The following is a 20,898-nucleotide window of genomic DNA, read 5'->3' on the forward strand; positions in this document are numbered from 1 at the left end:
CTTGAAAGTTCCTACTAAACGTATGGATGCATGAATGAAAAAATTATGTTTGTCCAAACACTGGTGGACAGGACTTCTGGGACTGTTGAGTTTGGGACAATGGGTTTGGACTCTAATGGGAACAGAATTTCCTTTTTAGATGATGAAAATGTTATGGAACTAGGCAGAGGGAGTGGTTGCACAACACTGTGAATGTACTAAATACCAAGGAATTGTTCACTTTAGATTAGTTAATTTTGTTTGTTTGTTGTTTAGTGTATTTTAATAGCAAACTTACAGAAACCGCACAGAAGACAGACAACATTGAAAACGTGTACTTGCATGTAGGACCACTTAGATAGAAAAGCAGGGTGAATGGATGGAATCTACCCTATGATAAAAATGCTACAAACACCATTTAGTTGCCACATTAAGAAATTTACTGGTTTTAAAAAAACCCAAATGCTGACATTGTCCAGAAAAATTTAACAGGTTTATTTATAATTGTTACAAAGATGAACTGCTGAAACTTATTCACTGAAACATTTTGACTTGCATTAATGCTTTATGTCTCCGTATTTATATTAAAAGGTCACACGCAAATGAAAACGGAAACACTGCCAATACGTGATTCCTGCCCCCCATTTTTCCATCCGCAATCATATACTTAGGTACCTTTCGACCCCATGGGATACAAACGTCTAACGTTCAGAACTACCAATAACAGGAAGAAGGAAAATTTTTGTTGTTGTTAAAGAATGGAATGTTTCTCGTTGTAGTGGATTCACGTTCTCCACATATGCGGTGTGTTATAGCTGGATATCTTTTGGCGTAATTGTTGCACTTTCGGCATGGATAGCACACGGGTTGATGTCTTCAAAAAGGCCAACCAGATAGGCCTCACTTGCCTCCTGCAAAGCACCAGCAGCTGCGTTCTGGAACGCAGATCTGTGTTTGAAGTCCTGAGCAATCTCTCGCACCAGACGCTGGAAGGGAGGTTTGCAATCAGAAGTTCAGTGGACTTCCGATAGCGTCTGATTTCCCGGAGTGCCACAGTACCAGGCCTGTAACAATGAGGTTTCTTCCTCCCTCCAGAAGAGGGTGCACTCTTGGGAGCGGCTTTTGCAGCCAGGTGCTTCCCGGGTGCTTTACCGCCGGTTGATTTGCGGGCAGTTTGCTTTGTAGGAGACAGTGGAGACAGCCCAGCCGTGGTATAGAGACCTCCTCACTTACCCCCCTTTTTCGGCTGGAGCTCTGTGAGCTAAAGGCGGCGCTGGCGTTAGAGAGCGAAGGCGGTGCAGCAGCGGCTGCAAACACAATTCTAGGTCAGTTAATTTTGTGTTATGTGCATTTTACTTCATTTTTTAAAAAGCCATAATGCATGGAAGGATGTCTTTGAAAGATTTTTTACGTGAAAAAGCAGGTTACCAAAGCGCCTGTAAATTATTTTTCATGTTGAGAAAGGGAAAAAACTGATACATATGTTTGAAAAAATCTGGGAGAAATAACAACAATAGCCAGCATTTATCTAGCATTTTCCAGATAAATGCAATGAACAGACCATGATTTATTTCATTCAAACATCATTAAAGTCCTTATGAGGTATAGTGCATTCATTAGGAAGTTAAAACCTAGAGAAGTTACATAGTTGTGCAAGAAAGTGATCTAAGGTAAAGTCACAGGTATGACTAAGGGTATGTGTGTGTACGTGTGTGTGTGCATGCATGCAAGAGACAGAGGCAGAGAAAGAGACAGGGACACAGAGACAGAGTAAGCCCCGCTTGAAACAGAGAAACTGAGTGCAGGAATCACAAAAGAAAACAAAGTATTTGTAATAATGTTATGTGTCAACTTGGCTAGCTCATGATTCTCAGTAGTATGTAATTATCCTCCATTTTTGATCTGATGTAAGAGAAGTTTCCTTGGGGCTGTGGCTTGCATCCGATATATATGGATGTTCTGGCAAAGCTCTCTATCTCTCAACCCTGCATCCGACTTGTCATCACCTGACCGCCAGTTCTTGGGACACGAGCCAGCAGCCTGCCACTTGACCTGCAAATTTGGGGATTCACCAGCTCCCACAGCCCCATGAGCCAGCAGCCTACCATGTGACCTGCTGATTTGCGTTTGTCAGCTCCTGCAACCACTTGAGTCATGACAAGCCTCCAACCTGACGCCTGACCCACAGATTTGGGGCTTGCTAGCCTCTACAAATGTGTGAGCCATTTCCTTGAAATAAATCTCTCCTATATATATGTGTGTATGTATATATATATATGCTTCACTGGTTTTAGTCTGAGTTCTCTAGAGGAGCAAAATCAGTAAAGTGTATACATGTAGAGAAAGAGGTTTACTTCAAGGAAGTGGCTCATGCAATTGTGGGGGCTGGCAAGTCCCAAACCTGTGGGTCGGGCAACAAGCCAAAGGCTTCTCATAACATGTGGTTGCAGGGTCTGATAAACCCAAAATCTGCAGGTCAGGCGGCAACATAGCAAATGCAAGATGGATCAAGGGCAAGTGAGCTTTGCCAGAACATCTCTATATATACTGGGTACAATCCTTGCCCCCAAGGAAACTCCCATTCCAACTGATTGGCTGTCCACATCAGATCACAAAATGAAGGATGATTACATAAAACTGAGAATCATGGCCTAGCCAAGTTGACAATAACATTAACCATCATACAAAGATACAAATACGGAGTTGGGAAGCAGATCTCTGGAGGAAATTAAACCTGAGTACAAATAGAAAATGAAAACTCAGTACAAATTAAAATAGAGTAGAAAAGCTGGGCCCTCACCCTCTTTGCAACGGGACAGAAACACCCCAGCCCAGTGGAAGGCAGCCTTACGTGAATTCAGGCACAGAATCTGGTACCCCCATGTGAGCCTGCTGCTCCGACATCTAGTAATGTCCTTGGGCAAATTACTAAATGTTTCAGTCCCCACTTACTTCAAGTACACATGGGAATAAAACTAGTACATACTGTGGAAGGTGTATGAAGATTGAATGTGTTGATATTTGCATAGAATTTAAGTAGCAATTACACCAGAATAAGAGCTATCCAGTGGAGTCCCTGGGTGGTGCGAATGCTAGGCTATAACCCAGAATGTATATATGGCACCTTCAAGTTGTGGTAACCTCTGAAATTAGGTGAGGGGAGGAAGAAGATGAAGAGGAAGACAGAGGCTGGAGGGAAACTGGATCCATGGTTTAGAACTTGAGAGAGGGGAAAGAGAGTCGGGAAGGAATAGGATGAGGTGTTGTGACTATCAGAAAGATTAAGTGTTATGCCACTAACTGAAGGTTGGCTGTTCAAACCCACCCAGAGATGCCTTGGAAGTAAGGCCTGGCGATCTGCTTCTGAAAAGTCACATCCTTGAAATCCCTGCGGAGCAGTTCTACTCTGCATGCACAGAATGGACTCAATGGCAAATAAAAACAAAAACAAGAGTTATCTGACTCTGTATTTATTTGCAAAATATTCTTTGTTTCTAATATATAACATTATTTAGTATGGGGCCTGTAACATACATGCAGGTTTATTTTCTGTTTTATTTATTTTGTTTAACTAAAGACACACCAAAAATTAATGAATGTAAGGTCTCGCCCCCTAGTGGTTGGCAGAATAACTTTGTTATGTCTGAGTGATCAATGCAGTTCTGACCCCATAAGAAGGGCAGAGACTGACACATCCCATGTCTGCAGCAGTCTTGGGACTTTCCTAGCCCGGATATTCTATCATTCCCACATCCTCTCTCAGTACAAATGGTCACATTCCTGGGATGTGGTCATTCAGAATCCCAATTGTTTGTTTGTGAAGACAGCTTGCTCTAGGATGGTTTTCAAATACTTTAGCAATCACAAACAATGCTAAATAATCAGGTGGGAAATTATGGAACAGTGCCTCAATAGACTGTGAACATACATTAAGAAAGTAGAAGGTGGACATGGGAAGACCATTCCAGGAAGAGAAGAAAATGGGATATGGGAAGACCTCGGGAAGGTGCAGTTCAGAGCCTCCCTGTGTAAGGCAAGTGACAGGTAGTCAGTAGCTGTGACAGCCAGGGCAATGAGTGTCAATTTCCTGAAACCCAGCAGGCAGCTGAAATGTGGGACTCCAGGAAGAGGGAGACCACGGGGATATTCCAATGTGGGAATCGTCTGCATGGATGTGGACAGGGTCACCCCAAATGCTGAGATCACAAAAGGGAGAGAGTGGAGACTGTAGATATGGCATCTTCAAGTTGTGGTAACCTCTGAAATTGAGTGAGGAGAGGAAGAAGATGAAGAGGAACACAGAGGCTGGAGGGAAACTGGATCCATGGTTTAGAGCAAGAGAGGGGGGAGAGAGGTTCAGGAAAGAGTAGGGAGAGGTGTTGTGATTATCAGTATCAGATGCTGAAATAAATCCATGGAGACAGGAGACTGACAGACCAAAGAGGGGATGGAGCATGTCACTGCTGCTCCCTGATACCTTCTGAGAATGGGCTGGGATCTGAGTATGGTCTCCGAACTGCCCCAGGGACAGACTCCTCACAGGGCACACCCGGAAGGCACAGACCATGGAGGGCTCTGGTCTCTTTTGTTCTCTGGATTTGAGCCTCAGAGTCCTTGGGGGATGTCCTGCTGCGCCTGGAGTCTAATCTTTCTGGAAGGTGTCACCTTGTCTCCATCCTGGGCCTGGAGACTAACCTCTCTGATGGGCACCATCTTGTTTCCATTCTGGGCCTAGAGTCTAATCCCTCTGACCTGCATCATCTTGTATCCATCCCACAGGGCAGTGCTGGGATCTGCGCTGGCTGTGCCAAGCTTCTGCCAGAATTGCCACCAGGACCAGCAAGACCACACCAGCCAGGCCAATGCTGACAAAGTCCCCCACAGTGTAGTTTCAGGAAGTGGGGAATGGAAGCAGGACAGTGAGACCACCAACAGGTGGACAAGACCCATCCCAACCCAGATTCCTGAAACAGGAGCTCCTTCCCCACTTTGCTGGCCAGACTCTGTCTCCACCCACCACTTCCCCCTGGGCAGATTTCCAGGTGGGTTACCTACTGGGGAGTCTGCTTCTGTGGGTGAAAGGCCAATGTCACCAGGGGCTCCTAGGAATCAGAAAGGGCTGGTGCAAAGCTGAGGCAGTCTTTCCTGCCCCTTCTCAGGCAGACCTCAGCAACCTGAGTCCTCCTCGTGACTTTCCCTTTGGCATAAATGCCCTGCCTCCCCTTGCTCGTCTCCCCTGCCTGCCCCAAGTGCCCCTAGGACCCTGGGGTTCACTCCTGTCTCCCCCAGTTCCCACAACCAGTCAACAAGAGGGACTGGGGCAAGACCTTTAGAGCTTTCCTTGATGAAACTCAGCACCCAATCTAGGAGAAGTCATATCTCCTTTTGTTTCTCAGATCCCCAGGAGAGGGGTCACCAGAGTGAGGAGAAAGGAGAAAACACACTCAGTTTGCACAGGGGACTCTTCCCTCCCTCTCTGACCTCTGTGTCCACAGCTCTTCCTTGGTCCAGAGGAACCAGAGGGAGCTAGGAACCCCACTCCCCGACCCAGCCCAGCAGTGCCCAGCCATGTCTCTCTCTCAATGCTGGAACTGAGTGTCCAGGCCATCTGTAGTGTTCATATAAGACCCAGGTCTCCAGGGACCTCGGCAGTGTCTGAAGGCAAGGGGGACATGTGTGCTGAGGGAGAGGGAGCCATAGGGTATGAGAGGAGAGTTCAGGGAGGAGGTCAGGGGTCTGTGGAGAGTTAGTGGAGCTGGGCACAGGACCCAGGAACCAGGGACAAACCAGTAGGCTGACCCTGAGACTGGTTGGGTCCCAGGGTGGCTCCTCAGCTGTCACCACCAGTTCCAGGAACTCACTGAACTCAGACCAGACATTCTTTGTGCAATGGATGCAGCTATAATGCCCTGCGGTGTCTTCACTGACTGAAGGGATGGGTAATCTGGCCTCTGTCTCAGTCAGCTGGGTGTTTGTCACATGCACATCTTGGTATGACTTTCCCTCCTTCACCAGATGGAATAGCTTAGTCCCAGAGGGTCCCCACATGATAGTCACAGGCCTACCCCAGGGAAATCACAGAGCCTGGCTTGGCTGAAATGGAGGGTGTGGGCAGGGACCCTAAATGGGAATCACAGCAGGGATCTCAGGGTCCACTTGTGAGGAAGTCACCTTCCCTCTCTCTATAAGGGACAGTAGTGAGGTAATACAGAGACTGTCATTGCCTCCATAACATCTGTGTTCCACTTCCTCATTTGTATCAGTCCATCCCTTTCAGCTGGGCACTCTGCCTGGTGGAACAAAAGATGACATTTGGCAACCCCAACCCCAGGATCAGTTATGTGTAGTGTGTTCTCATGTCTGTGACAGTGAGATGTAAAGAGTGTTGTTGGTGAGATTTGCAGAAAAGCAGCTTAAAGGGTGTTAATTAGGCCAAGAGGACCCTTTCTTTATCCTTACAGCCTGAAAACAGGTATGATGGCTGGAGCAACAGCAGCCAACCTGGATAAAGAAGTGAACTTAAGAATGGTGGTCATGGATTATCATCATTATCATCATTATTATTATGGAGCATAAAGAGGAACTCTGTATCCCTGGAGACATCCTGAAGCTGCCACACGATCTCTGGCCAAACTCCCCAGAGACTGCATTTCCATGAGAGAGAGAAATAAACTGCCAACGTGCTCTCAGTGAGTGCAGCTGACATGAAGCCTAATTTATTCAAACAAGACTGTGATGGTTTAGATTGTGTCAGCTTGGCTGGGCCATGATTCTCAGTGTTTTGGCAGTTGTATAATGTTGTGATCACTTCCTTGTTGAGATTTGATATGTAATCACCCCCATGATGAGATCTGCTGTGAGTAGCCAATCAGTTGAAAGGGAGTTTGCTTGGGCGTGTGGCTGCATTGAATATATAAGCGGACATTCTGGCAAGGCTCAGGGGCTTTTTGCTCTCGCTGGATCTTGCAGCTGGTTTCTGTTCGTCTGACCTCCAGTTCTTGGGACTTGAGCTAGCAGCTTACCTGCAGTCCTGCCTGCCAATCTTGGGATTCATCGATCCTTACAGCCTGTGAGCAAGAGCCCTGCTTTCTCACCTGCTGATCTTGGGTTCACCAGCCCCTGCAGCTACCTGAATCAGGAGAAGCCTCTATCCTGATCCACGGACTTGGGACATGCCAGCCTCTACAACATTGTGAGCCACTTCCTTGATATAAATCTCTCTCTATATATATATTTATATGCTTTACTGGTTTTGCTTCTCTGGAGAACCCAGCCTAAGACAAAAACTTTCCTTTGTAGAACACATAGTGTGCCAGTATCTGTTCATGATAGACTACACAATTTTAATTTCTTCCATTTTACAGCAAAGGACACAGACTTTAGTGAAAAGACAGGTCTTGCTCAAGATCCCACAGTTATTATTTGGCAAAGCCTGCCTAGATCCTAAATCAGTCTCTCTACATAGCCCAACTCTTTCCTTTTCCTATAGCCACTTTCCAAGGAAACAGAAGTGGAAGGAGAAGAGAGTAAAGATCGGATGAGTCAAGTTCATTAATAGGGGACTTTGGAGTACAAGACGTAGGAGGATAGGTCTAGTAGTGAGGTGCAATGGATTGCTTTTGTGTGGACTTTCTTGCCATGATCTTGTAACTCCCACCCAAGTGATTGGGTGGGACTGTGAAAATAAGGTAATTGTGGCCCACCAAGGGGATTGGTCAGTTTTGCCATCCTGCTAGGCTTAAAAGAGAGCCAATTCCAGAGCAGAGAGAGGGTCCCACTACCACCAAGGGAGGAGAGCCAAGAGTAGAGTGTGTCCTTTGGACCGGGATCCCTGCACTGAGAAGCTCCTGGAACCAGGAGACTGAGAGAGATAGAGCGAACTGTAACACTGAAAATAGCAAGAAGTGGTGGCAGAGAAATGGCAGCAGGAGAGACCAAAAGGAGACTGTGTAGCAAGAAAGCTGAGTGCCTCTGGGCAGGAGGCTTGCTGGCAGACTGGGGTGCCTCCAGGCACTTAATCGCAGACTAAAAGAGATTTGTAGCACTTGCCTAAGCAGTGCAGAGGCCAAGGGCCAGGGAGAGGCCTGCCTGCAAGCATTGCTAGGAAGAGGCTGTCCTGATGGAAGAACTGTATCCTGAGCATTCCTAAACCTAAATTGTAACTTGTTACTTCCCTAATAAACCCCATAATCGTGGGTACTGTGAGTTCTGCATGCCCATTGCAATGAATTATAGAACCCAGCAGAGAAGTATAGAGTGCTGTGAGAGGGACAGTTGGTGTCATAATTGGTAAAGATGACGGAGAGAGGAGGGATGTCTGACCTCCACCTCATGGGAATCTGTCTTGTGCTGTTGATCTTGATTCTTCTTCCCCCTTGTAAAGGTAGAGGAGGTCAGATGCCACCCCTATACCATTTTTACAGATAAGGATAGAATGAACAGGCTGGGACTGTGGTGGTAGACACTAGGAAATGGTAAGAGAGACCTCAACGCCAGTAGACCTGAGCTAGAATCTTCACTTCGCTGCCAAGTTATGTGGTCTTGTCATAAACCTTGGGCAGAAGGCATTTTAGAGCATCATTGTTACCTGTAAGAATAGAGAATAAATCCCAACTTACAAGTCTTTTTAGCAGTCAGTGAGGTGAGGTATATAACACATCCAGCATTACAGATGCACAGGTAATACTGATTCCTGTTGCCTGAGCACTAACTCTGGGTTGAGCAACCATCTCTGGATTTTTCCTTTTCTATTTTTTACATTGATGTCAACTTTATTTCCTTTTTGTTCTTATTAAAGCTTTTGGAAATGCCATCCTCTCTCAACTGTGTTAGGGTACCAAGAGTGGTTTTAGAGCCTTCGTACAGAAAGGTTGTGTCAAAGTTAGAGAAATTGGAATGCAAGATGCAGAGGTGGGCACTGACTCCCAAATGAAGCTGGTCTATATTACATTTATCCATTCTCTCTTTTTTAAAATTCAGTTACACATCCGTTCATTTATTCTTTCAATGCATTTCTAGTTGCCTTCCATCCTGGACGATGAGTGAAACAGGCATCATCTCTGTGCTCAGGGAGTTGAAGGTCTAGGAAAGAGGACCGATAATTGCACAGAAACACTGTTACAAGCTGTGATAGATAAGTGCTATTAGGGTGAGTCCAGAAAACTGAGTGCTAAGGACAGCGAGAGCTGACTGTCATGGACTGAGTTGTGTCCCCCCAAAATATCTGTCAACTTGGCTAGGCCATGATTCCCAGTATTGTGTGATTGTCCCCATTTTATCATCTAATGTGATTTTTCTATGTTTGTAAATCCTACCTCTATGATGTTAATGAGGTCGGATTAGCAGCGGTTATGTTAATGAGACAGGACTCAATCTACAAGACTAGGTTGTGTCTTACATCAATCTTTTCTGAAATATAAAAGAGAGAAGAGAGCAGAGAGACATGGTGGACCTCCTTCCACCAATAATGCAGAACCAGGACAAGAGCGCATCCTTTGGACCCAAGGTCCTTGCACTGAGAAACTCCTAGGACAGGGGAAGATTGATGACAAGGACTTTTCCCCAGAGCCAAGAGAGAGAAAACCTTCTCCTGGAGCTGATACCCTGAATTTGGACTTCTAGCCTCCTAAAGTGTGACAGAATAAACTTCTGTTTGTAAAAGCCATCCATTTACAGTATTTCTGTTACAGAAGCACTAGATAATTAAGACAGGGTGTTTACGAGAAATATGGGCAAATGTGAGAGCAGTTTGGGGGTAAAATCAACAGATTCTGCGATAGATTAAATATAGGAGCAAGAGGGAGGGGGATCAAGAATGAATATCGTACCTCTAGCCCTGGAACCTATGACATTCACTGAGAAATGAAGGGAGGATGGTGGAGGAGGACCAGGTGTGTGTGTGTGGGAATCGTAGGTCTGATTTTGGACATATGGAATTTGAGGGGTCTGGGAATCACTTGGAGCCCTAGTGGCGCAGTGGTTAAGAGATAAAGCTGCTAACCAAAAGGTCAGTAGTTCAAATCCACCAGCTGCTCCTTGGAAACTCTATGGGGCAGTTCTACCCTGTCCTATAGGGTCACTATGAGTCAGAAGTGACTCTATGGCAATGGGTTATTTTTTCTTTCTTTTTGTTTTTTTAACGGGGAATCAATTGTTGACATTGTGTAGGTATTTGGAGTTAGTCAGGAGAAGACTGACAAGGCATAGTCATCTGTTGTAATTTGCGGTTTGGATCCTCCCAGAATGGACATCACTCCCATCCAGAGCTGTGCTTGGGGTGAAGGGGGGTTAGGAACTTTGTAGAAATGACTCACTCTCCTGTTCTTGGATCACCAGTCCCAGGAAGAGCACTGGAAGAGAAGCCCTAATGAGAAAAACACCCACAGCACGATTTCCTTATAATTGGGGCATCAAGAGTTAGTTTGATGAGGGAAAAGGTGTAGCCACCCATAGTCCCAAAGTCATCCCTAATCAACATTAACCCACAGTCAAATAGTTTCCTTCCTCTATAATATGTTCCAGACAAGTCCCCAAGGTGTCCCCTTTCAACTAGGTGGCACTTCTAGCCTTTCTTATATTCTATTTGTCCCCATCCCCGCTACCCATTTCTACAACATACTAGAGATCCACACCTGTGGTCAGCTGTAGGCTCAAGGTGAGACTGATCAGGCAGGTGTCTGTGGGATGAGGATGACTTTCTCCCCAGGAACTCAGCATTACCTGGACTAGAGGAAGGACCAAGGAAGGGCCTGGACCCCACACCAGAATCTCACACCCCCTATTTCTCTCCCTTCATTCCCAGACTCACTGAGGCCCAGGAGGATGGAGAGATTTGGGGACATGGCGCTACCTTTATGCTGTCTGCTCTGTCCTTGTCCTGTAGGTGGAAGGATAGAGCCCTGCAAGTCAGCACGTACACAGGAGGTGCTCGCAGGAGCCATGTCACGGGGCTTCAAAGTCAACAGGCTCACAGGAAGGGGTCTGTTCCCAGGCCTATCTCAGCTTCCGCTAAACCAGGCCTTGGTTTCCAGAGGTGGTTATAGCAAAATGTTGTGTAACCAGGCCAATCCCTTGTCTAGATCAAACCCTCTTATTATCAACTCACAGAGAGATACATAGATAATAGGTAGGTAAGAGACAGATAGACAGATAGATAGACAACATATAGGTAATAGATACATAGCTAGGTAGGTAGATACGTAGGTAGATAGGTAGGACATCATGCTGGGTAAAGTAGAGGGTCAGCAAAAAAGAGGAAGACCCTCAATGAGATGGATTGACACAGTGGCTGCAATAATGGACTCAAGCACAATAACGATTGTGAGGATGGCACAGGACAAGGCAGTGTTTCGTTCTGTTGCACATAGGGTCACTATGAGTCAGAATTGACTCACCGGCACCTAACAACAACAGGTAGATAGATAGATAGACGGATAGACAGACAGACAGACAGACAGAAGACAGATAGGATAAAACATAGGCTGGGAGGAAATTTAACATCTTGGATTTTGGTTCTAACAGGCTGACTGTTCTCAGGCATCACATTTCTGCACACAAACTCCTAGATTCCCCACATGAAAACGGGGAACCATAAAAGTCTTCCAGCATTTATCTAGCATTTTTCATTGACCAGGTGATGTTTTATTTAATGGAAGTATTATAAAATGCTGATCAAGTACAGTCCATTTGTTAGAAAATTAAAACCTAGAGAAGATAAATAGTACTACGTGAAAGAGATCCAAGGTATAGTCATAGCTATGTCTATGTGCGTGCTTGTGTAGATCAGGTTGACAGAATAAATAAAATGTCTTTATTTTGTCTATAATTGATCCTATCTAAATCATCAGCTGCCCCTAGTAAATAACAGGGAAATACTCTCTTCTCTCTCTCTCTCTCTCTCACACACACATACACACACACAACCAGATTCCCTAGAATTTAAAACCCAGCCCTTTCCAATCATTTTAAACATTCTCTTTAGGTTTAATGTGGTCTTTCCTGTTCCACCCTCCTCCCCAGTGCTCCTTCCTAAGATTGTGTCCATTGTAAAGGGAAGTGGGTGGCAGATGTGGCTATTTATTTGCAGAGGGGACGGATAGCCTTGCAGCCTTCTGCTGGTCCTTGGCCCTGAGCTGGATGTGCCTCCCCAGGCTTGTTCACCAGGTTGCTAGAGGCCACACTTGATGTCTGTACCTAATGACCATGGGGCCCAGCCTCTCTGCTCCCTTAGAGTCTGGGGATCCTTCTTGCTGACTCAATTTCCGCTTAGTCCAAGGGGTTCCGTGGATGCCTCCGAGAATTGTCTCCTGCCCCCTTGTGGTCGGGTGGAATCTCTCCTGCCTACCATGATGGGCCTCATGAGAGACTCGCTGGCTTTCACCCCTGGACACACAGCCCCGGGAATGAGGAAGGGGATCAGAAGTATCTCTGCCTAGCCATGCTGCACCACTATGTGTAATTAGTTAAGGCTGATCCTCCCGGTAGCACTTTGGGGCTGAGGAGCACAAGAAGATGTACTGTCCAGATACAAATGTTTGTAGATCCTATTTCCCTTAAATTTTGGCCCCTGCTTCGGGTAGGTTAAGGAGCCCTGGTGGAGTAGTGGTTAAGTGCTTGGCTGCTAGCCAAAAGGTCAGCAGTTGGAACCCACCAGCTACTCCACAGGAGAAAGATGTGGCAGTCTGCTCCCATAAAGATTACAGCCTTGGAAACCCTATTGGGGCAGTTCTATTCTGTCACATGAGGTTGCTATGGGTCAGAATCAACTCGATGGCAATGATTTGGTTTTTTGGTTTGGGGCAGGTTGGAAGGTCAAGAAGAAAAGCGTGGTCCCTGGTGTCTGCTTTTCTGTCTTCTTCTTTGTCCCCCCTTTTTTATTCCCACCAGTCTCGCAAGATAGAATAATTGTTTTGCTGTCGTTTTTCATTTCCCCTCCACCCACTCTAGCCTTGCTGTTTGGATTTACTGGCAGAAGCAGAATCTTCTTTTCACTGGGGCAGTCACTATGACCTGGCCAGCCAGTGCTCTTGAGGGAGGCAAAATAATTTACAAAACCTTCTCTACAAACAGTAAAGAAAGAGTCCAGTTACCCACCCTCTTCTCGTCTGAGTCAGACTCAAACAAACAAGATTTAAGGGACAATGCACGCATCTAATAGCTGAAAGATAACTGCCTGTGTGTGAGAGAGAGAGGATGTATTGCATTTGAAACAGAGAAATTGAGTACAAAGTGTCAACAGACAAAAGCAAAGTTAAAGACTATAGGGTTGGGGAGTAGATCTCTGGGGAAAATTAAACTTGAGTATAAATGGAAAAGGAAAACTCAATGCAAATTGAAATTAAGTAGAAAGGCCATGCCCTCACCCTCTTTGCACCAAGAGAGAAACACCTCAGCCCAATGGGAGGCAACTTTTCCTGGGTTCAGACACGGAATCTGGCGCCCCTACATGGCCTGCAGCCCCAACACTGAGTAGCTGGTTGAACTTGGGAAAGCTACTTAACATTTCATTTCCTCAATTTCTTCAAGTAAATATTAGGTAATAATAGGACATACTGTGCATAGTTTGAATGAGAATAGAATGTGTTAATATTTGCTTACAACAAGAATAGCTATTTCCCCATAATAAGTACTATGTTTTTGTTGGCACCCTGGTGGCACAGTGGTTAAGTGGCAGTTCAAATCCACCAGCCACTCCTTGGAAACGCTATGGGGCAGTTGTTGTTTGAAGGAGCCCTGGTGGCACAGTGGCTAAGCTCTTGGCTGCTAACCGAAAGATCAGCATTCGTACCCACTAGCCACTATGCAGGAGAAAGATATGGCAGTCTGCTTCTGTAAAGATTACAGCATTGGAAACCCTATGGGGCAGTTCTATTCTGCCCTATAGGGTTGCTATGAGTCAGAATTGACTCAATGGCGATGGTTTTATTGTTTGTTTTTTGATTTATGCTTTTGTTTAATTTTTTAAAAATATTCTTTTTCTAATATATAAGTTTTTTTAGTACTGGACCTGTAACACACATTCAGGTTTCTTTTGTTTATTTGTTTATTTTTTAATACACACATCAAAAGTTAATCCACATAAGAGGGTCTAGCCCCCTAATATTGGCAGAGTAATTTTCTGTTTTACTCTGGGTGTCTGAAAGACGGAGGGAAGGAGATGTGATGACAGAAAAAGAAGTCACTGAAGCTTATTCAGAAGGACAATGTCTGTTTTCAAAATTGGAGGGCATTAGCCAGGTGAGAAGGACAAAGGGAAGAGCAAGGCCAATGTCCTAGAGCCAAGTGGACAAGTGCTGTGTTTGGAGACTTTCATGGAGCTCAGTGTGGACGAGCCTGGAGAAGGGAGAAAGTGGGAAACGTCTCGTCTCATGCTGAGTGAAGCTAAAGACCTTACAGTGGTCCACAGGGACCCTCCCCTGGGAGATCTTGGTCTCACCTCCTTGTCCAATCCTGTAATGATTACTGTTACGTATCAACTTGGCTAGGCTTTGACTCTCAGTAGTTTGGCACACTCTGTGTAATCATCTCCCATTTTGTGATCTGATGTGAGCAGCCAATCAGTTAGAAGAGGCGTTTCCTTGGGGGTGTGGCCTGCATCCATTATATAAAAAGATGTTCTGGCAAATCTCACTCTCTCTTTCTATCCTGCACTCTTCTGGCTGCTTGACTTCTGGTTCTTGGGATGTGAGGAAGCCTTCAGCCTGCCACCTGATCTGCAGAGTTTGGATTCACCAGCCCCTGCAACCCCATAAGCCAGCAGCCTGCTGCCTGACCCACGGATTTGGGACTTGCTAGCCCCCACAATTGCATGAGCCATTTCCGTGTAGTAAATCTATCTGTATATGTCTATATACAGTTCACAGATTTTGCCCCTCTAGAGAACCCAGACTAAGGCAACTCCACTGCAGCCTATGGCCCCTTTGCTGTCCCCACACATGCTAAGCACACTCCAGCCAAGTTGCGTCTCCTCATGTGTCCAGGAATCCTTTCTCTCCTGCTTGTCCCTAGGCCCCAGAGCTAGCTCAGGACCCCCATCTTCCCTCATCACTATGCCCCTGTCCACTCTTCTTATCTCCCACCATCTCCCTGGGCTGTGAGCTTCTAGGACCAAGGCCACTGTCATGGATTGAATTGTGTCACCCAAAAGTATCTATCAACTTGGCTAGTTCATGATTCCCAGTATTGTGTGATTGTTCACCATTTTGTCATCTGATGTGATTTTTCTATGTGTTGTAAACCCTGCCTCTATGACGTTAATGAGATGGGATTAGTGGCAGTTATGTTAATGAGGCAGGACTCAATCTACAAGATTAGATTGTGTCTTAAACCAATCTCTTTTGAGATATAAAAGAAAGAAGCAAGCAGAGAGACATGGCGACCTCATACCACCAAGAAAGCAGCACCAGGAGCCGAGTTCATCTTTTGGACCCAGGGTTCCTGTGCAGAGAAGCTCCTAGACCAAGGGAAGATTGATGACAAGGACCTTCCCCTAGAGCTGACAGAGAGGGAAAGCATTCCCCTGGAGCTGGAGCCCTGAATTTGGACTTCTAGCCTCCTTGACTGTGAGAGAATAAATTTCTCTTTGTTAAAGCCATCCACTTGTGGTATTTCTGTTATAGCAGCACTAATAACTAAAACAGCCATGTCACCTTCATCCCCATATTCCCCATGCTGACCACAAGCCTGACCAGAAAGAGACCTTGGGAATGCTGACCAATCTCCTAGCTGAGAGGTCATATGTACACAGGTGTGTGTGAAGGGGAGTTGGGGTACAGCACACGCAATGATGAGGAGTATGTGAAAAATTTAGTGGGTGTGGGAAATGTGGAGGCCACTGAGAACCCAGAAGAGGGACAGCCTGACTGTCCAATAAAAGAGAGGATGGGATGAAGCTGGAGCCACTGTGCTGGCCAAATCAAGGAGGCTTGAGACCCAAGCCAACTTCCTGGACTGATCCAGTCAGCAAAGAGTCCTTTGAGCATCTGCAGCAGAAGCCATGAGGTTGTTGTTGTTAGTTGCTGTCAAGTTAATTCCGACTCATGGTGACCCCATGTGTGCAGAGTAGAATTGTTCCATTGGGTTTTCAAAGCTGTGACTTTTCAGAAACAAATCACCAGGCCTGTCTTCCAAGGCACCTCTGGGTGGGTGTGAACTGCCATGTGTGCGTATGGGTGAGTGCATATGTATGGATGTGTGCATGCATGTATGTGTGCATGTGTGTACTTGAGTGAGTGTGTGCGTGTATGTTTCTGTGTGTGTGTGTGTGTGTGTGTGTGTGTGTGTAGGGGCTAGTGGGCTGTCATCAGGTGGGGCCAGCTCTCTGCCCTCACCTGGCGACACAACCCCTCAGATCCCTCCCTCATTCATTCTTAACACACACACAATCAGAAACCACTGACGCTTCCTTTGTCGGTCTTGTTTCTCTCACTAAGTTTTGAACAATTATGGAGGCAGAGACTGGGACCCAGTAATCTGTGCACTCCAGCACCAAGTGCAGGGCTGCCATAGGTTAGGCCTCTGAAATATTTATTGGTGAGCGAAGTAAAGCGTGATCCAAAAACTGGGTCTCAGTTATCAGCTGCATAAGAATAATACAGTCTCAAGGCCAGCAACTGAGCTCTAGGAAGATCCATAGAGTCAGTGAGTAAATAATTAAAATGGAGTCTCTGGTGGTATTTGGGAATTCACAGGAGAGGGGCACCTAGAAGCAGCTGGGTGACTGCAACATGGTTTATGAGATCAGCTTGGCGACTGTGGCTAGGTCTGTGGAATCAGCTGGGCAAGTATAGTGGGATCTCTGGAAACAGCTGGGCAACTATAGCTGGATCTCTGGAAACAGCTGGGTAACTGTAGCCAGGTCTCTGGAAAAAGCTGAGTGACTATAGCAGGGTCTCTGGAAACAGCTGAGTAGTTGTAGCTGGATCTCCGGAAAGAGCTGGGCAGCTGTGGCTGGGCCTCTAGAAACAATGGAGTGACTGTAGGGGGATGTCTGGAAACAGCTGCAATACAGTATCTCTAAGAAGCTGGTTAATTGTGGAAGAGATTGCCTGGTTACCGAATCTCTTAGGTATTAGTCAGGGACCTCCAGATCCCAGCTCTTATCTCCTGGGGAGCTGACTGGCTGACTCTTCAGAGAAGAGATGATTGCATGGGGAAGCCCTCCACGTGTCTACTCCAAGCCCTTCCCAGAGTGATGTCCTGTGTCCTCAGGTGCAGCAGCCACGTGGGCCCTGTAGTCAGCGCTTGGTGAGGGATGCATACATGCTGGACTTGGCCATGGGCTCTGTGAACTGTGGGGACACTGCTGGGGCTGCCCCCTGAGTGAGGGCCCAGTGGTCCAGCTGAGCGTATGTCACCTCCTGGGGGTTTCCTGCAGTAGGGGCCTGAGAGAGAGAGACCAGGGTGAGTCAGAGTGGCTGACGGTGAGGGGAGGGGGCTTTAGGGAGTAATGATTGGTACCCAGCTTTCAAGATGGCCCTCAATGATCACACCATTGTGTAGTCCTCTCCTACATGATATCAGGTTTGCGCTATGTGACTAAAAGGGCAGTGGTGGTTCAGTGGTAGAATTCTCACCTTCCATGCAAGAGTCCCATTTTAAAAAAAAACAAACAAAACACCATTGTCGTTGAGTCAATTCCAACTCATAGCGACCCTATAGGACAGAGCAGGACTGCTCTATACAGCTTCCAGGGCTGTAAATCTTTACAGAAACAGACTGCCACATCTTTCTTCTGTGGAGTGACTGGTGGGTTTGAACCACTGACCTTTCGGTTAGCAGCCGAGTGCTTAACCACTGTGCCACCAGGGCTTGTTGCAGAAGACCTGGGTTCAATTCCTGGCCAATGCACCTCATGTGCAGCCACAACTCATCTGTCAATGGAGGCTTGCATGTTGCTATGATGCTGAACAGGTTTCAGCAGAGCTTCCAGACTAACATACTAGGAAGAAAGGCTTGGTGATCTACTTCCAAAATTCAGCCAATGAAAACCCTATGGATCACAACGGTCTAAAACTGTTGTATATGGGGTCGTCATGAGTTGAGGCCGACTAGATGACAGCTAAAAACAACTACTGTGTGACCAACAAAATTTGGCAGAAGTGATGACATGTCACTTCCAAGGCAAGGCCATGTAAGACATTGTGACTTCTGCCCTGCCCTCTCTTGGACTCCTGACCCTGGGGAAATTTGGCTGCCATGGCCAGGTAAATGTGGTGAGGAACTGAGGACTCCTGCCAAGAGCTGTGGGAGTAGCCATCTTGGAAATGTATGCTCCAGCCCCAGTCAAGCCTTCAGATGAATGCAGCCCTGGTCAACATCTCAACAGCAACTTCATGAGAGACCATGAGCCAGAACCACACAACTAAAGCCACTTCCAATTTCCTGACCCAAGAAACTGGCATAATTTTGTTAAGCTGCTAAATTTGGAGCACTTTGTTATGTAACAACAGATAATGAATACAAAGACTTACTGAGGTGTCCATCTTTCTGTCATTCTCAGGAAGTCCATTCACTGTGGCCATATCTGGAGGGGAGAGGACATGTGATCATTACTGTGGGGTGGACCTTAGAAAACAAATATGCCTGAAATCACATAGCTTTAGATTTCATCCCTCACCCCAAATAGAACATTCTTGAATGTTCCCAAACATTCCCCTCTCCCCCTATTGTGTTCTCGTTTTCACTGAATCCTCACTTCCCCTCTTCCAGGCCTGTCCTTCCTCATTACCCCCTTACCTGGTGTGCTCTTTAGGACATCAACACCTGGCCCGAACCTGAGGAGAAAGAACAAATGAGTATTATGGGCATCTGGGCAGCAAAGTGGGGGCTCAGGAGTCATTCCCAGTAGCCTCACCTCTCCTGTGGATTTTGCTCCTCGCCCTTGCTTCTGGGGATCCCTGGGGACAATCAGTGGTCTCAATTCAGGAAAGAGGCCCTCTCTCCAGGGCCCCCCAACAACCTGTCCCGGTCACCCACCCCTGTCCTTGACACCTACCATGTTTTCTCTGACGCTGATGATGGAGGAAGAAGAGGGCCAGAAGGAGGAGACAAAGGAGAAAGACCGCAGAGATTCCAATAAGAATGTAACGCAGCTCTGGTGGCAGGATCTGAGAACCAGTTGTGTCTAGGGAAGATGAGATCAGGATATCAGCAGCTCACAGTTATTGAGCACCTACTTCATACCACACACAGCTCACAGCTGTTGAGCACGTACTGCACACCACACACAGCTGATAGCTATTGAGCACCTACTGCACACCACAACAGCTCACAGTTATTGAGCACCTACTGCATACCACACACAGCTGAGTGCTTCTCATGTACATACTTACATGCATATATATAATCTCTCATCTACGTCATAATCCTGCAACACAAGAATTAGCATCCTTATTTTACAAACCAGGGTCCTGAGTGCTGAAGTCTTTTGTCCACAAGGACACGACTAGTCATTGGCAAAGCTGAAATCTGAATGGTTCCAAAGCCCATTGTCTTCCCCTGTCCCAAGAGACAATCACCAGCCCCATGCTCCAGGAGCTTCCAGTCTGAATGGGGGGCCTGCCTCCCAGGGCCAGGGCTGAACACCTCCTGCCTCTGTCCCCATCACTCACCCTTATTGTTAGTGTCATCCAAATCCTCTCTATCTTCCATTGTACAAGGAATCAGAAGGAGAAGGGGTCAGAAGTCTGAGTTGGACAAACAAGGCTCTGAGTAACCCCCACCTCCCTCACCAGGGCTTCCCAAAGAACTTCTAGACCATAGAACATTTTATGATGATGGAAATGTTCTAGATACATGCTGACTAATATGGTAGCCACATTTGGCTAATTAAATTTAAATTCAACTAAAATTAGATAGTAATTACAATGTGAGATTCTCAGCATTATTGCTCAAATGCTCAGTAGCCACACGTGATCAGTGGTCTCCATATTGGACAGCGCAGGTATACACTATTTCCCTCACACGGAAGTTCCATTGGACAATGCTGCTCTCTCCACCATTTGTGGACCTTTGTAGAGACTGACAAGTAGGAACAGAGATCAGGAACCACCCCTGCTGGCCTCTTCCTGGGTTCCCATCTGGAGTGCAGGAATTTCCATTTCTAGTTCATCTGTTCTTCGCAGCAGCCCTCTGATGGGTGGAAACATTTGCTCTGGGTGAAGAAACTGAGATCCAGATGTGCTCATGTTGCTGGAAGTTGCCAGGCACAGTGCATTGTGGTTTATGTACATTAACTATCTAATATTCACTGCACCCTGCATGGTGGATATAACTGTCCCCATGACACAAAAAATGAACAGCTCCTTCCGGATTTTTCCAACCACAAGATGAATGTACCCACTGTTCCCTCTTCCTAGAACACCTCCCTCCCCTCTTGCTCCTCCAGCAGTTAAAACTTGAATATCTTTTAGAGAAGGCAGAAAACTTCACCCTCTTGGAGAGTCTTTCCTTCAACACCTTGTCCAAGATCCCACCAGGTATTTTACATCACTGCTGCCTGTGCTTTCCCTTTATAACATGTACCACAGTTTAAAATTAAATTAAAATTTACAAAATGTTTTACTTATGTATGCAATTTTAAATTACATGTATTCTAAGTTGTAGATTTATAATTAAAATTATATATAATTATTTTATGAAAATATAATATAGTAAATAAACCAAAATATAAACCAAGCCCATTGCTGTCAAGTTGACTTGGACTCATAGCGATCCTACAGACAGAGCAGAACTGTCCCATAGAGTTTCCAAGGAGCGGCTTGTGGATTCGAACTGCTGACCTTTTGGTTAGCAGCTGTAGCTTGCCGTAGGTCTTAACCACTGCGCCATATGTATTTGACACAATAAAGATATTAAATGTATATTATTAATTATACATTATTAACTTTACTTATAAATTTTAAATTAAAAATAAATTCA

General features: G+C 46.0%; 1 protein-coding gene and 1 pseudogene across 2 annotated transcripts in view; both read right to left on the bottom strand.

The window, feature by feature from the left end:
* Positions 1 to 669: 669 nt before the first annotated feature.
* On the bottom strand, positions 670 to 10,820 carry LOC111821485 (histone H3.3-like; annotated as a pseudogene).
* Positions 10,821 to 16,469: 5,649 nt separating this feature from the next.
* The window catches only part of LOC101358414 (leukocyte-associated immunoglobulin-like receptor 1), a 16,280-nt gene continuing 11,851 nt past the window's right edge, over positions 16,470 to 20,898 (bottom strand). For both annotated transcript variants that reach the window (XM_023736361.1, XM_023736362.1), the window contains 5 exons: positions 18,974 to 19,102; positions 18,833 to 18,875; positions 18,715 to 18,752; positions 18,450 to 18,502; positions 16,470 to 17,360 (listed from right to left, as the gene is read on the bottom strand). In XM_023736361.1, coding sequence (XP_023592129.1) covers positions 17,214 to 17,360; positions 18,450 to 18,502; positions 18,715 to 18,752; positions 18,833 to 18,875; positions 18,974 to 19,102 — 410 coding nt within the window. In that variant the 3' untranslated portion in view covers positions 16,470 to 17,213. The remainder of the gene's footprint in view (positions 17,361 to 18,449; positions 18,503 to 18,714; positions 18,753 to 18,832; positions 18,876 to 18,973; positions 19,103 to 20,898) is intronic.

This window comes from Trichechus manatus, unplaced genomic scaffold (assembly GCF_000243295.1).
Source record: "Trichechus manatus latirostris isolate Lorelei unplaced genomic scaffold, TriManLat1.0 scaffold00087, whole genome shotgun sequence".
NCBI classification, from domain to species: domain Eukaryota; kingdom Metazoa; phylum Chordata; class Mammalia; order Sirenia; family Trichechidae; genus Trichechus; species Trichechus manatus.